This window comes from Sebastes fasciatus, chromosome 20 (assembly GCF_043250625.1).
Source record: "Sebastes fasciatus isolate fSebFas1 chromosome 20, fSebFas1.pri, whole genome shotgun sequence".
NCBI classification, from domain to species: Eukaryota; Metazoa; Chordata; class Actinopteri; order Perciformes; family Sebastidae; genus Sebastes; species Sebastes fasciatus.
This window is the reverse complement of record NC_133814.1, coordinates 23447022-23464069: the sequence shown is the minus strand read 5'-3', so window position 1 is coordinate 23464069 and position 17048 is coordinate 23447022. Positions and strand designations below refer to the sequence as shown.

At 40.9% G+C, this 17048-nt stretch overlaps 1 protein-coding gene across 1 annotated transcript in view; it reads left to right on the top strand.

Moving 5' to 3' along the window:
* The first annotated feature begins 4214 nt into the window (after positions 1 to 4214).
* The window catches only part of etv4 (ETS variant transcription factor 4), a 41154-nt gene continuing 28320 nt past the window's right edge, over positions 4215 to 17048 (top strand). Inside the window, exons 1-5 of the mRNA XM_074621126.1 lie at positions 4215 to 4252; positions 4378 to 4487; positions 5044 to 5134; positions 5279 to 5326; positions 13664 to 13717. Coding sequence (XP_074477227.1) covers positions 4431 to 4487; positions 5044 to 5134; positions 5279 to 5326; positions 13664 to 13717 — 250 coding nt within the window. The 5' untranslated portion in view covers positions 4215 to 4252; positions 4378 to 4430. The remainder of the gene's footprint in view (positions 4253 to 4377; positions 4488 to 5043; positions 5135 to 5278; positions 5327 to 13663; positions 13718 to 17048) is intronic.

The following is a 17048-nucleotide window of genomic DNA, read 5'->3' as shown; positions in this document are numbered from 1 at the left end:
TTGTGATTAAAGCAAAGAGTGACTTTTCTTTCTCTGACAGTTTAATTTGAAAGATTTCTAGAGGTCTGAAGAGTTAAAGTATCCAGAGTTAGAATACTTAAAAGTGAGGCTGTTTTACTGCGCTTGGGCTAAATGCTAACGTCAGCATGCTGACATGCTCACAATGACGTATATTGTTTATCCTGTTCATCTCGTAGACTAGAAGTGGACGTAGTCACCGTGACGTCACCTATTGGTTTGTGGACTGCCGTTTTGAAGCCTTGAGTTTGGCGTTTTGGCCGTTGCCATCTTGGTTCTTTGCAACCAGAATTGACACGAGAGGGTGGAGCTAAGTAAAAAACAAATGCTGAATAAGACATTTTTAGGCAACCAAAAATGTTACAATTAACTTTCATGAACTGAAAACACACCGTGAAGGGTTAAAGTTGTAAAACGAAAACACGGACAACTCCCAGACCGGACAACGCCGTGGTAGCAACCTGTCAATCACAAGGTAGACACGCCCTAAAGCATCCCCTGCTTTATGGTCTATATGACTCTAAATGGGACCATAATTTACTAAATGAACATCATGCTGTATTGAAGAAGACTTGAAACTAGAGATTGAGACCATAAACTCATGTTCACAATGTTTTCTGAGGTAATAAATCAAGTGAGGCTCATTTTCTCATAGACTTCTATACAATCAGACTTCTTTTTGCAACCAGAGGAGCATCATTGATTAATAATAATTATCATTATTAGATGCTCAAATCAAGAGCAAGAAAGTCTACTTAAGGGTGGAAGGGAGGGAGAGGTGGTGGAGGGGTCAAACAAGAACAGGATGTTCACCCAGGGGGCCGGCGTCTGTGTCTCATGCGAAACCAAAAGTTTAGTTATTTTTACTGACGACGTCACTAAGTGAGAGAGATTCAGAGAGAGAAATGGAGAGTACTTAGAGAAAGAAATACTCAAGCAGGGGCAAAAATGAATGAAAACTGATGAATATTAGCCGAGTTTATACCAGAGATTCACACAAGTTCACGCCAGAGAGGCAAATTACTCTACTATTTTTTGCTGAGAATTAAAAGTAGGTCTATTTAACATAAAAATACTGTTGCAGTATACTTATTATTGTGTTATTTTCATTCTTTAAAAGTCACCAGAATGCAGGAAACAAAGTCTCTGAAGCTCACACCAAACCTCCCGCTCTGGTTGGGAAATCCTCCCTATGTTTGAGGTCTCCAGGTTGGCAAGTATGACTACATGTAATAGTTGTTATTATAGATATATAATAGATATTTCAGTTTGGACCAAAGTGGTGGACCGACCAACCAACAGATAAACACACATCGTCCCTAGTGATGGGGTTAAAAATGTCATTTTCATATAAAAAAAAGAAGGAAATTTCCTGTCCGAAATTCACGTGCTTTGAAGTCACATGTGGGTTGTCATCACGGGTAACAACAGGATGATGTTTAGTCGTGCTTTCATGTCTGGGATAAAATTAGGTTATGATGATGAAAACCAAAGTCTAACCATCGGCACAAATCCATTTATCTCTCAGTTCATAGATGGAAGTCTTAATCCAGTCGTGACCCCGTATATCAGAGGTTAGTGGTTTTCCTCCCTCTACTTGTTTCATTTCAAGGTTTTTATTTAGGTCAAAAAGAGGTAAAACTAACCAGTACTTAACCAAAAATAAGTTACATTTTATGTACTTTTTCCTCGTTCTTTTTCCCTTTAATCCTTCAGATCCACTGTGAGACTGTGGTTTGGGAACCACTGTTTTAGCCGACTTGGTTACCGGAGTGGCTTAAATTTAATAAAAACTACTACTAAACAACCATAATGTTTACTTCTGTAAAAGTAATCCTGCTCTCTGTGGTGAAACTGCTCCGTGCCGGCTGCACAGAGCCGGGCTGATGTAATATTTATAGCCTGTTGTGAACATCTAAATGTGCATCTAAATATCATTAGGCAGGAAATAACATGTACAGTATCACCTGTTATGGAGATTGAGTTAGATATCAACAGGGGAGAGAGGAGGAGGAGGAAGAGCTCTTAAACCGCTCGTCGTGTTCGTCTCTGAATCTCGTTCACCGCTGAAACTAAAACTCAAATCCCATCAGAACTTTATTTCCTGTCTCCACGGCTGCCAACAAAAAACAGCCTTTGTGGCTTCAGTTTGGCAGTTTTAGTTTCAATAAGCAGCGAGCGTTTTTGCCATTCTGTGTACAAAGCTTCCTGAAGAGAGCTTTAAATCCTGTGGGTTTTTCTTGTGGTGTAGACTCAGACCCACAAGAATGCATGAATGCATATCCCTGGACTGATTTACGTCAGTTTTTTTATGCTTAACTTTTAAATGTACAGAGGTAGTCTCCTGGCTGTGATCACTGTGTGTCTTTAAGTAGAGGGTTGGAGACATGGAAATGGAGTAAACAAAGTTCTTTGAGTTTGTCCAGGCAGAAAAAGAAAAACATGTCAGATGTTTTCGTGCCAGGGCAGGTTTTTATGAATGGAAGTTTTTTTTTTCTCTAACTTTCCCTCTCTCTTTTTGTGAATGAAAAACAACTGGAAAATCCAGTATAAAAGCTGCTTCGAGCTGATTGGCTGCTGCTTGCTCAAAGCTCCTCCCACGGTTGCTAGGAACCCGACTACCCGGCTTCTGATTGGCTCACACGGGCGAGCCGAGACTTCATTCATAAGTCAGTGTATTCAACCAGGACAAAGGCAAGAAACTCGAGCCCTTGAAAGAGGAAATGCACCAATCACGAGCCTCGTCTGGCCCCAGAGAGAAAAGCAAGTCTCCTTATTATCCCCCCAAATCATGTCTGCTGCAGAAATGACAGCACAGCTGGCCTCAAAAGTCACCTGATTCTTTATATAAACTCACTTTAACTGAGTGTGTCAAGTTATTTCACATCGAAATAGTGTTTAGATTTGTTGCTGTGACACCATGAAAACATCTGTTTGTGACGTGGCAAAAAGCCCTAGAAGACAGCCACTAAAAAACCACTTTAAATCAGAAAGCACCACTTAAAACACACAAAAAAACATAATATAGTGCGTAAAAATATGGAGAAAGTGCTGCTTAAGGTGTAAAAATGAACTTTACCTGAACTTCAAGGTAAAGTCTTATAAAAACAACCACTAAACAGCCACTTTAAATCAGAAAGCACCACTTAAAGGGACTGTGTGTAACTTTTTTTACACGTATAAATCTACCGGGTCGGGATCCCATGCGTGTTCGCATATGCGCGCTCGCGTGTTGCCGGAGTCTGCTCCTCTGCTTGCGTTCACTCACACACCGCGCGCGTTCTCGCTGTCTCGCTCCACCTCTAGACGTGCATGTGCGCTCACTACACACTGCAGGAGAGTTAGTAGCTCTGAGAATATCTAGTGGACGTTTGTGCAGAAATAAATGCTGCAGCTCCTCCAGACCAACAGAGGTTTCTCGTGTCTTGTGAAGTGACGGAGCTCCACAGCGGGAAACGTTATCGTCTCCGACCGGGTGCTGGTGTCTACCTCCGGGTGCAGTCTGGAGATGATAACGTTTCTCTTCCTGCTTCAGCCCCGGCACCGATCCGTTTTTCCTGCTTCAGCGCTAGGATCAGCATTGATTCATGGAGAGACCTCCATCTGGTCAGCTAACATTACTGCCAAGCAGATGAAATATAGAGTGATATTGTGCTTTTAGCTGAAGTGTGTCGCCTACCTGTTTTGAACGCTGCTTTTTCATGTCTATGTAGCATAAGCGCGAGGCCGACGCTGACTTTGGTTGACTTAACGGCCACAGGTGTCGCTGTTAACAAGCATTTCTGAAAGTTACAAATAGTCCCTTTAAAACACACAAAAAACACAATATTGTGCGTAAAAACGTGGAGAAAGTGCTGCTCCAAAAATTTACAAATTGTAAAAATTAACTTTACCTGAACTTCAAGGTAAAGCCCTAGAAAACAGCCACATTAAATCAGAAAGCACCACAAAAAACACACAAAAAAACACAATATTGTGCGTAAAAACATGGAGAAAGTGCTGCTTCAAGTGTAAAAATTAACTTTACCTGAACTTCAAGGTAAAGCCCTAGAAAACAGCCAATTATATCAGAAAGCACCACAAAAAACACACAATATTGTGCGTAAAAACGTGGAGAAAGTGCTGCTCCAGGTGTAAAAATTAACTTTACCTGAACTTCAAGGTGAGGAGCTGTCTGTCACACAAACACACAAAAAAAAAACCGAGCTTTGTAAAGCTTGCAGCAGCCTGCTGGGTAATCACTCGCCATCACTTCCCCTCGGCATTTTTTTGTGAATGGAGCTCATTATGCATGCAGCCTCCACGCAGCTCCATTCACAAGCAGCTCCCTCCTCTCCGCTCTCCTCTCTCTCTCTGCAGGCTGCGTGGAGCTCCACTCAAACTCAGCCTAAATGACCACAAACGGTTAACGGATGGATTATAAGATGGATGGATATTTGGACCAGCAAGTGCCTTACACTTTAGCAAATGTACGTATGGATGAACTCTTTCTGTTTCTGTTTCTAAAGACTATTTATCTCTCTCTCTGTCTCTCTCTGTCTCGCGTCTGCACGGCTCAAAGCAGCTGTGTGCGCGCGATACAAAACTACTTCTCTTAAAAAACTAAACACAAAATGTTCACAAACTAAATCATAGCAAGTTTTGCATTTAATAATGTTTGTAAGCTGGTTTAATTCTGTTGGGTACTTTAGTTGGAGAGCGCGTAAAAGCGTGCCAAATGGTCACTTTCTTCTTCAGACGCGTTTGTTTTTCCACAACTGAGTTTTCTGAGGAGCTTCATGTTCAACCTATAGCTGCAGAATCGTGTTTATTGCCAGGTGTAAGAGGTATACTAGGTTTGGTTTTGTTGGTGCAAGTTAAACAATATAATAAAAAAATAATATTTACAAAATTATTATTATTATTATGATACTTCTTCGTGTTGTTTTTGTTGTTAAATGTGTCCAAGTGCAGTTTGCATGCCACATTAAACATTTTGACACCCTGCTGGAGTCTCTCACTTTAACATCTGTGTGTTTTTTGCAGAAGTCGCATGGAAATGGGCCCCTAAATAGACTGTTGATGGCAGCGAAAAGGAAATACATGGACACAGAATTACCCCCTCAGGAATCTGAAGGTAAAGTCCAACAGTTTTTTTGTCTCTTTACATGTTGACATCATAGAAACCCCTCCAGGCAACCCAATGTCAGCCTGAGTGCTTACTAACTTGCATTTAAATATCAATTTCTGTTGCTGATTATTCACTCTTTCTTTTTTTCAGACCTCTTCCAGGATTTAAGCCAACTCCAGGAGACATGGCTCACAGAAGGTGAGATGTGCCTGCAGGCTGCTTTTTCCTTTTAATTTGTACTTTTCTTGTGATGATTCTCCCCCTTCATTAATGACAGTCATGGGGTTTGATGATGTGTCTGTCTGGAAAAGATTGGTGGAGACCTAAAATGACAAATTCTTCTTTTCTATTTGCTTTCACATCATCCATGAAAAGCATTTTTACATCACAAATTCTGTATTTACCACAGACACTCAAGGTTTTCTGTCAGTCCGGCACTTTTCTTTTTAAAACTTTGATGACTTCCTTAGTTTAGCTGCCGTCCCAAACTGTCTGATGCAACACACATGCTCATAAACCATACAACACTACAAAAAAAAGAAAAGAAAGAGGCCAGAGAGAACACAGACGGGACATTATTAGCTTTGAGCATGTCCTATTTTGGCCATGTGGCATGTAGCGTGCGTGCCAGCCAGCGGCCAATGCAAACAAACAGGCTATTTGGCTTGTGTCACTCAGAGGCACATAGCGATGAAATGAGGCCCAGCCAGAGGCAATTGTCAGCCAGCAGACTCAATAAGTGCAATGATGATGTGAGCCCTAATAGAGTAATTATAATGTAAGTCAAGAGGGAGAAAACAACACCAGCCGTGAGTCACTGTGCAGGTTTTTTTGGAGCACAACCGCAGCGACGACGGCGGGACAGTCGGTCGAAATGTGCTTAAAGCTGCACGTCAAAATGAGAACTGCACCACGAGGTGTGAATTCTGTTGCGTCAGTTGCTTTGATGTGGAGCTTTAAAAGGAAACGCCACTTATATTTTTGACATTTAATGTGAACCACATGAGCCTGGTGGATCTTGTTTAAAGCTGCTTGTTGTCAATTTGTTTGCACAGACTGATGTATATACAGGATGTACAGTTTGACACCTGAAGGCTGTTTTAACTTGCTGGAGGAGGAACGTTTCTTTGTGCTCACCTGAAGTGTGAGTTTAAAGCAGGCATACGCCACTTGTGATGTGGGAAGTTGAAGCCTCCAGTGCATGGATGTATAAAGAGAACTGGATACAGCGTCGGAGGCAGGCTCCCGTTCATCCCGATGAGAGTTGCTCAGTGGAGCATGAAGCCGAAATGGCTCGAGTGATACAGTACCCGGATCATCTGGCGATCTTCCGCATCCATTGGGCCCATGGAGCAGGCGCAGTAGCGTTTCCTTTAACTCCGCCTTCCAGCCGCTCGGTCTGGGTCTCATTCACACGAAATAACTCTGGATTCAGCTATTAGTGCATTTTACAACTTTTAGGACCTAATGATTTAAATAAGAGCTTTTCAAGTGTTCATACTGGGAAGTTGATTCACCTAAAAAAAAAAATATTCGCTGAGTTGCAGACGTCTCTTTCTAAAAATAAGTCTATTGGAAAAAGTATTTTTGGGCCCAATGGCATCACGTGACGGACACAGAAGTTGTAATACCGCCGTTTGGCCTCTACGAAAATTTGCTTCAGAGTCTGGCGCTCTTCCTGGGGACTTGCTCCAGTGCACAAACACTGAGAATTGCATTTAATTGACCCTCTTTTAATCGTAACACCGATTAAGCGTCATGTTTACGACCATTTGTTCTCTTAGTTGCCATTAAAACTATTTGTATTCTTAAACGTGTCAACCTAAATACTCCAGACATGTTTCACATTGATAAACAGAAACAAATCTCAATTTCACTTTGCATTTGGACTCAGCTTGAAAGCATTTATACATTTCAAGTAATTGATCTTAAAAGCTTTCAGAAAAGGAACAGTAGCAAGACTGACACTAATAACTCCAGACGTTTAAACTTACCAGTGTAAAGCCGACTGTCAGTAAGTGCTTCAACTTAAAAATAATTATTACTGTGTGTCAATCATATCGGAGTTTTTCTATTGGTCCAAAGCTAACATGGTTGGAAGTAATTGACTCAATATGCTTGTTTTATTGGTGAAAATGGTCTTCATCTGTACATATGCACGTTTTAATGATACAGAGCAATTTTATAAATTATAGAAAATTATTTTGCGGACCCCTGACTGAAGTAGGAGACGTCTTGTAGTTCAGTTATCAATGTAATATTAAGAATTTCAAACTAAGTAATTTAACTTTTTTGTGGAAAAGACACATCAGACAAACATTTTTATACCAACTAGAGTATTTTTTATATGTCTGGAGGGAAACATACTTCATCTAGGGCTGCAACTAACAATCATTTTATTGTTGATTAATCTGTCGATTATTTTCTCAAATAGTTGTTTGGTGTATAAAATGTCAGAAAATGGTGAAAAATTCTAGATCAGTGTTTCTCAAAGCCCAAGAAGACGTCCTCAAATGTCTTGTTTTGTCCACAACTCAAAGATATTCAGTTTACTGTCATAGAGGAGTAAAGAAACCGGAAAATATTCACATTTAAGAAGCTGGAATCAGAGAATTTAGACTTTTTTTTTCTTAAAAAATTACTCAAACAAATCAAATCGATTGTCAAAATATTTGGCGATTAATTTAATAGTTTACAACTAATCGATTAATTGTTAAAGCTTCTAAACCAGAGTACTTATAATATAATATTGATATTATGATATGAGACTAGATATCTTCTTAGATTTTGGATATCGTAATATGGAATAAGTGTTGTCTTGCTGGTTTTAAAGGCTGCATTACAGTAAAGTGATGTAATCAGACTGTTCTAACTGTTCTATTATTTGCCTTCATTATATCCACATTACTGATGATTAAAATCTCGTTGTGTAAATATTTTGTAAAAGCACCAACTACAATATCATCGCAATATCGATATCAAGGTATTTGCTCAATTTGATTTTCTCCATATCGCCCAGCTCTGTATATTCTATGTAAATGCTGCTCTCATGACTCAAGTGTACAGTGTATGGGTGGTGCTCTGTTCTTATGGATTAAGCAGAATTTCAGTAGCAATTTCTCATATTAATGAGATGTGTTACGTCACTTAAAACCAGTACATTGACTTTGAGTTATACAGAGGACACAGCAGATCAGGGAAGTCGGGGATTTCCAATCAGAGACACCGTGGAAGCGGTTGTGTCTGCCTGTCAGTCTGTCTGTCCTGATGACGAGACATTTAAATAGAGCTCACTCCCATCGGCCAGCAGCGACTGTTTATGGGAAACAATGCACGTTAGCTTTCTCACCTTTTCTCATGCAGCGTCAAAAACCAGCAAGTTCACTTCACACCAGCGTCTCACGTAGACAAAGACCAGAGCCAGAGCCCGTAAAACGGCAACAATGGGTGTCGCTTCAAAGTTGGAGGCTATTTGTATTCACAGATTTCACTGTAAAGGTCACCCTTAAAGGTTCTCACTTACCTTATAGTGGTATGGAGTCTTTTTATTTTATTTACCCAAGCTCAGATATCTGAGATCTATACCACCACCTCTCTACAATGGAGGTGGAATTTAGTTTGTGGTGCTCAAAACTTTGAAAATATAATACATAATACATAAACCGTTCGAAGCTATACCTACAAAGAAGTAATGCACTGTAATTCGTATATATATCCAGCGAAATCAAGTCGTGTGTAATTCACGTATCGTGAACCATCGTGATGCCGCGTCGGGAGGAGGTCGGAGTGAATGGATGGGTAAAAAAAATACCAGACTTTTCCCCGGGAGACCGGCGTTCATGTCCCGTGTGAAACCAGAAGTCAACATTGATTCATTTGTGACGTAACTTACGTACTTAAGTAACGCCACTTCTAGAGTTATTTTAAGCCAAATCGCAATCTTTTCCTAAACCTAACTAAATAGTTTTCCTGCCTAAACCTAAGGAAGTTTATTAAGTTTATTTTCAAAAGACTGCATGCATGTAACGAACGGAAATTGACCTGTTTTGCTGGACATTAGTAGGAAAATTAACTCACTATTCATCACAGTGATCTGTTTCACTGGAACTACTTTCTACCAAAGAAATATTCTCTATGGAAACTGGTAAAAAATGGTGGATCCATACTCAGCATATCTATGATACCAGGGCCAGAGTGCGTTCATGTAAAGAGCCTCGAGTGAAAAATGTAGCCAGGAGTTCCTTTTTTTTACACTGGTGTCATGTCCTGCTACACATCAAGTCTTTAAATATGAAGCCATGGCTTTTCTTTGGAACAGGGTAGCCGTATTAAATTGGAATTTGCAGTGATAGTGGTATTTTAGATGTCCTTGTTTTTCGTTTCTGGGAGTTATTTTGAATTTCTCTTGAATTGTGGTGACGTGGTTTTGGATTTCTGGATTGTTTTAGTCTAGTTTTTATGTTGAACGTCTTGTTGCTTCGTTGTGTTTTCTTTTTCTTCGATCATGTTTGGATCGTTGGAAATAAGTGTTTTCACTTTAACATGTTATCCTCTGGATATTTTTTGTTTTCTCTATCTGATGATCCATAAATCAAATCAGTCAAGTCCTGTGAAGGATTTAAAATAGCGAGGACACTGTGTCTGGAAAGAGCTTGTGCAGCTAGAGAGAAGATACTAGCATCATATGAAACTAGAAAACCTAAGGAATCCATTGGTACCAACCATGTCATACTAGCTTGTCGTGAAAGAGGTTAAATAACGCTCCAAATGTACGCTAAATTTTGGCGAGGAAAAACTAGCATGGCCATTTTCAAAGGGGTCCATTGACCTCTGACCTCCAGATATGCAGCTGAAAATGGGTTTTATGGGTACCCACGAGTTATTTCTGATAATAAATACATACATTTGCATAAAGCAGCATATTTGTCCACTCCCATGTTGATAAGAGTATTAAATACTTGACAAATCTCCCTTTAAGGTACATTTTGAACAGATAAAACTATCTTTATGACTATATACCACTGTAAGATAAATGATAAAATCCTTAAAGGGAGACATTATTATATGTACAAATTGGGCTGTAGCTTATTGTTGAGTCACAGAGGGGGAAAAAAGCAGGACAGAAAGATGGAAGTGTAACTTTATCAAAGTGTTATTTAACCCTAAGTACTGGCTTGTTTTCAGCTTCCCCGGCTAAGACCTCTCCTTTCCTGTTGCATTAATTAAAGACCTTATCATGACTGATTGCAGTTGTGAGGGATTCACCGAGATTGTAAAAGCCGGTTAGCTGGAGGGAGTTTTTTCCTTTTCGCCAAAGGAGAGCGGAAGCAAGAGGGAGACAGAAAGGGTGAAGCAGTGAATGGCAAGAGTTCAGGAGCTTGTCACATCTTGTCTCATTTTGGCCTTTAGGTTTATATGACTGAGGCTCCGCCCAGGATCTCCCACTGAGGGGGGAAAAAAAGTCATTCAAGGTGCCTGGAAGCATCGGGGAGAACATGCGTCTGAGCTCGTATAAACACACTTTCCTTCTTGTGCTGACTTGCATCTCAAAGCCCCTGACGAGGTGTTCCTGGAAACAAATCAGATGCAAGAAACGCTCATGCACACACACACAGGAAAGTGCACAGACGAACACACAGATAATGTCTGATGCTCATCTTCTCTCCTGCCTCTTTATGAGGTACAGCATGTTCCCTTTTGGACATGTTGAAACTAGTGGATGTGATTGATTGTTGGATCTGCAGAACTAAATATTGGCCGCTGCTCTGTCTCATCCAGCAGCTTTATTTCTCCCCCCCGAGGGCGACAGACTGAAAAGTTAAGAGGGGGTAATACTATTATGGTATAGCATAAGCCACAGGATGCGGCGTTGTATAAGAAATCGATGTCATTTATCTGAACATGCTCCAAAACGCCATCATCCGGTTTCCTCTGTACAGGAAGGAGGAGTGTGACGACAAGAAAGTGGATTTGAATTTCTTATTTCCTCTTTTTGTCCTCTGTCTCTGCTGCTCTCTCTCTCGTCTCGTGAGTTATGGTTTCTGTGTTGCGTATCTTTGTCTGGAAACCGTTAACGGTGGATGAAGAGAGACAGACGAGGCTGTCGGGGTTGAATGCCGGGTCAGATTTAGGCATACTTGCCAACCTTGAGACCTTAAAAAGAAAGGGAGGAATACAAAACCAAAAGAGTTTCAGAGACTTTGTTTCCTTCATTCTGGTGATTTTAAAAGGGTTAAAATAATAAGCATTTTTATATTCAACTTTTGATTTTACCTTTATTCATCTGTTTTTTATTTATTTTTGCTCCTGCTTGAGTATTTCTTTCTCTTAGTTCTCTCCATTTCTCTCTCCGTCTCTCACTCACTGAAGGTCCTTTCAGACACAACGCGACAACGCCACCACTGCGCTCTGAAACCAGTTATTTCCAACGGCTTGCGCCGCGCCACGATGGCTTTTCGCTGATTCCAGCAAAGTCCGACTTCGGGCGCTGCACGCTGTGGCGAGCGCAGCTTAAACATGAGCTCAAACTGCGCTGTGTCGCGAACACAGACTGCTCTCTTCCGCCGGGAAAAGACAGTTGGTGTAGCTCTATTGTCGTCCGGTTGGAAACAGTAGGGATTATACACACAAAGAAGTGTGAAAGTATGCCATAAATCAGGAGAAATACGGGAGAATTATAACACCGGGAGGAAACCGGGAGAGGGTGATGAAATACGGGAGTCTCCACGGAAAATCATGAGGGTTGGCAAATATGGATTTAGGCTCTTGGGTGAGGTTACAGAGAGGTTAGTGCAGAAACGTTGGATCTATTTTAGGTAAAAAAAAAAAGAGGAAATTCTATTATTTATGCTCCCTTTGTCCTTCTTTAGTGAACGTATGGTGCTGAAGTACCCGCAACATGGTACCACTTTGTTTTGTAGCCCATTACGCCCCTGATTGAGTCCATGATATTTAATGATAGCCATCAACTTTTCCCTACCAGTTAGCTTGTACCATGACGTAAGTGTGAGGCCCGAGCAATGGAAACACTTTAAAAGAAACTCAGAAACTCGTGGAGGTGGAGTGGCGCCAGATTAAAAGGTTACTAGCCTTGGTTCTGCTCTTCGTTTAGGGTTAGATCATTAATTCAGAGGTATGGAGAACTAAAAAGTGGGTGAATTTGACCTCCTCACCTCTGGTAGGGTGTTGGCAGTCAAATGATTTGGGCTTTTCCCGAAGCCAAAGTTTGTGTTACTAAAGCTCCTAAAGGACGGTTGTGAATGGGACTGGATTCCTGTCTAACTCTGCTGCACCTGGACCTGACATCTCTGCTTTTTCAGTTGGATCTGAGATGAGTTTCATTATGAGAGAAAGTCTCATCGGGGCCACTGAAACTGTACACCACTGCAAGTGATTATAGATGAAGATATCACACGTATCACTGTATTGACTCGTCTATTTTTACAGATAACTGTGAGCCGGCTGTATATCGTCTCTGTGACACATTTATGCACCACAGCATTGCACCCAATATGACATATAGTGACGTGTTTCTTAACAGGAAAGGTAGTGTGATCAAATGCCCCACTTCTCCTCTTGATTTGAGTCTGGTTTCTGTGTTTTCTATCCGCTTCTCTATAAGAGCGATTCCTCATCTACACAGCAGATGAAATCCAGACTTCCTTTAGATTGTTAGTCCCCAACACTTCAGGACAATCTGAGTAGCTGGTTCGTCACACCGCTTGACAGATTTCCTCACTTGTTCAGCCAGAACGGCCTGTTTAGTCTGTCTGGATTTCTACAGTGGAAATGGAAAGAAACCGGTTAACAGCTGGTTGTAAAAACTTGACCGTCGGTGTCAGAACAGTTTGAGTAGTAAAGAAAGAGGTTACATGTCTCAAATAGGATGTATTAAAGCTAGAGTTGGTAACCTTTTTCAAAACTTTTTGTTGTTATATTTGTTTGAATTCTCTTTATATCCCGACATAAATCAATAAATCAAATGCTCTGACAATTTTTTTTTTTTTTAAATCTGGTATTTTTGGATGTCGCAGGACTGTAATAAACCCGTCCAATCATTTCATTTGGCCTGAATGGTATCAGTTGGGTATCTTAAAGCTGGGGACACAACAACCTGACATTAGAGAACTGTTGCGTCGCCTCACGTCACTTGTCTTGGTCAAAAAGTTGCACACGAACACACCGCAAAGACTATAGCCAACGGCCAGTTAGCACTTACGTTCTGCGCCTGCGTGAGAGGAGATAACTCGTTTTTGTCTGTCTTTAAATGTCAGAAATGTCTCAGCTTAAGTTGGCAGGTTAACATCATGCCATTCAGGAGATGCATGTTCTTGTGTATTGATCTATGAGATGAGCAGAGTGCTGACATGCTGCAGAAATCATGAAGTGAAGCTGGCCTGAATGAAGCCCGGCTCTGGCTCTGACTCAGATTTCAAGAGAAGACAGAATGAGGAAAGGAAGGAGGGACAGAGAGAGGTCACATTTGGTCAAAAGTACAGTAATGATGTTAATTTATGGTTTTCCTTTGAATTTCAGCTCAGGTTCCGGACAGCGACGAGCAGTTTGTTCCTGATTTCCATTCTGAGAACTGTGAGTACTTTCAGTTTCTGTTTCTTCTCAACGAATGTGTGCCCATGACTAAAATCCCATTTTCTTACCGTATATTACACAGATCAGATCTTTTCTTTTTTTTTTTTATTGTTTATTCAATCCGGCATTGATTTGTGCAGCATGCAGAGCTGTGCATGGACTGTCTCACCCCTACAGCTAATGTATGCATGTCATGAGAGAGTCAGGATGAAACCAGCGGTCAAATTTGGGTTGTGAAACCCGCCAGAGGCTTAGTGCGGGGATACTGTAACTCGCTGATGTTACAGTAATCTCTCTGGCAGACAAAGCTGTGCAGAAACAGAAGGCCTAATGAGCCGGTTATCATGGAGGGAGTTTGGATGCCGGCGTTATTCGCTGCCGTCATCCATTTGCATGCCTTTGAAAAGCTGAATGGGTTCGGCCCTGGAAACCAGTAAAGTAATGATTCAGGGCGCAGGTACAAAGATGGCCCTTTTGTGCACGTCGGAAGGTGTAAAATGGGAAAGCAAATTCCTGGGCTGCACAACTGAGCGGCTATTTGAATGAGTTTCCCTTTCTTGTTGTGTGTCTTAACAATGGCGATTCAGGATCTGGGTGGGAGGACGTGTCGCTCTTCAAACAGCTTTTTTTCTGTCCCATTCAACGCGTCGCAGGCTTCTCCATCTTTAGCAAAGAAACGGTTAACTTGTAGAATAATCTCATCCCCTAAAAGTAAAACTGACAGCTTTCAGCGCCGGTCAAAAGACGCTTCCTCTCGCTGAAGCTCCATGTGTCTTTTGTGTGTAAACATCATGTGATTTAACCAGCTCCGTGTCACCGCCGCTCGGCCCCTCGGTGACACATGTGCCCTGTGCAGCGTTTGTCGCTGTCTGTTGGCCAACAATGGGGAGCAGGAAGTGCAGATGAACCCCGGGGCACGCAGGGGTCATGTCTACTTAACCCCTTGACCTGTCAGCCAATCAGCTGTCAGGCCTCTGCTAACGGTTGACCAGGGTATGATTTGCAGGGTCACGGGGGCTTCAGTTTGACGGGCAGCTCACTTATACGCGACGGAGACACTCCCGCGTTGACAGACGGTGTCCCCGCTGATCACAGTCAATAGTCCACGTCGAGCATCTCTATTCAGCTCTGATTCGTGGGAAATTAAAGCTGACAAGCGACTATAAATAAATATATTCTAGGGGTGTTAGAAAATATCAAAAATATTGAATATCGTGATATCATGCTTTGTGATACTGCATCGATTCTCAAAAACACTGAATCGATATTTTAATATATATCATTTTAATTAATAGTTTACATGCAAAGATTAACTCTTTTTTTATTTAATTTTTTTTTAGATTGTTTTCATATATACAAATTAAAGTTCGTACCTACAAAAGTTTATTAACAAACTTTTAAGTAATGAGCTTAGAAACAACCAAAGAGAAAACATCTGCATTAGAAATAAAAAATAAAAAGATAAATGAATAAATAAATAAATAATAAATAGAAAAAAATTAGATGAAGAAAAAAAATTAAAATTAAAAAAGGAGGGCAGCGATATAACAACTAGGTTGGATGCTGTGTTCAAGTTTGTACATTACCTTAATTTACATATACCATGGATACTGGCGTATATATGTACATGTACATTTCCATATCTACACTTATACATATACATTTATATAGACATATAAAAATACAAATATGTTCATACATACAATTATACCCTAACCCATATAGATATTCATGAACTCAGTCAATACTTTATTTCATTTGCAAAGAGATGTGTCCTCTCAAAGTAGTGCTACGATGTTGGATGTTACAGTGTTACTGTGATAAACGCATATCCCACTGTTATGATTACGTAAAAAATTATATGCATATGGTGGCGTGTTCTTTATGTAAGCGATAATGTACAGCGATCCCGCTTTGGGGTCTCTCATCGCCCTGAAGGGGTTTATTTCAAAACAATGACCCGCTAGCTGTACATTATCCCGCTTATTACACGGCTACTTACTTAGGAAATCAATATTTTGACAACGGTCTGTTATACATAGCAACGGCCTGTTATACATAGTAACGGTCTGTTATACATAGCAACGGTCTGTTATACATAGCAACGGCCTGTTATACATAGCAACGGTCTGTTATAGAGAAATTACAGACCGCTGTGATTGACCAATCAGAATTGAGTATTCAACACAGCCGTGTAATAAACTATGACAGTTTTCCTAAAACTTAATTTTAAAAAATTGCAATATATCTCCTTGCTTACAGTATCACAATACATCGTAATATATTGAATCGTAACCCCTGTATTATGATACGTATTGTATCGCCAGATATTTGTCAACACACAGCCCTAATATATTCCTGTTTGTTCTCCATTGTGCAATTGGTCTATTAAAAGCATAAAAAGACTTCCCACACTGAGCTGAAAGGCGCTCTGAGTGTCTGGTGTACTTTTAAAAAACAGGTGACTCACCTGTTTTGGAAACACTAGCACATAAAAAAAAAAAAAAGAGCATAAAGCAAAGCCCTAATCCCAGGTGACCGGAATATAATTGAGGCTTCCATTGAAAACGGCGCCCTGGTAAAATTAAACATTGTTGTTTACTGAGTCAGGTTGTTACCTGTGTGGGTGTGGTGGTGTTGACGGAGATGGAAAGACGGCGAGACAGATAAAAACAATAACAGCAGAAGAAGAAGAGAGGTTAAAAACACTGGGACATGTAGGAATGCTAGATTGGGGAAGAGGAGGAAGGGGGGGGCAAAAGAGGGATTGTGCAATACCTGCACATCTGGTAAATCTATCTCATCTGGTCCATTCTCCCTCAGTTCACAGCTAACAAGCGTGCTCTGTCTGCAGGCTGCCATTGAGGGAAGGTTACACAAACATGCAACTTTTATGTACTTGCTGACCTGCCAGTGTGTGTGTGTGTGTGTGTGTGTGTGTGTGTAAAGGTAATTGAGCCATTGGTGATAACAGCATATTTTTCCTATCGGACTAATGCGGTTGCCCTCCTTAAAAAGTAGGATTTTAATCTCGCTCTCATCAAGAGGAGATGAGGATTAATGTTTCATTTTGGGCGCTGACAGCACCTTCGGGGGTTATCCTCGGCTGACGCTAGGCTGTCGGGACTGATTCCTTTGTCTGTTTACTGCCTGCGGGGGAGAAACTCATGGAGCTGTCAATCAAAAGTATGCTTCAGATACTTCATTTAAATAGTTTGAACATGCCACTAGTTAAAGTTTTTTGTGTTAAAAGCACTAAAAAAGGCCAGCGTTGGAGCGTTGGAGCGTTGGAGCGTCGGAGCGTCGGAGCATTGGAGCGTTGGAGCGTTGG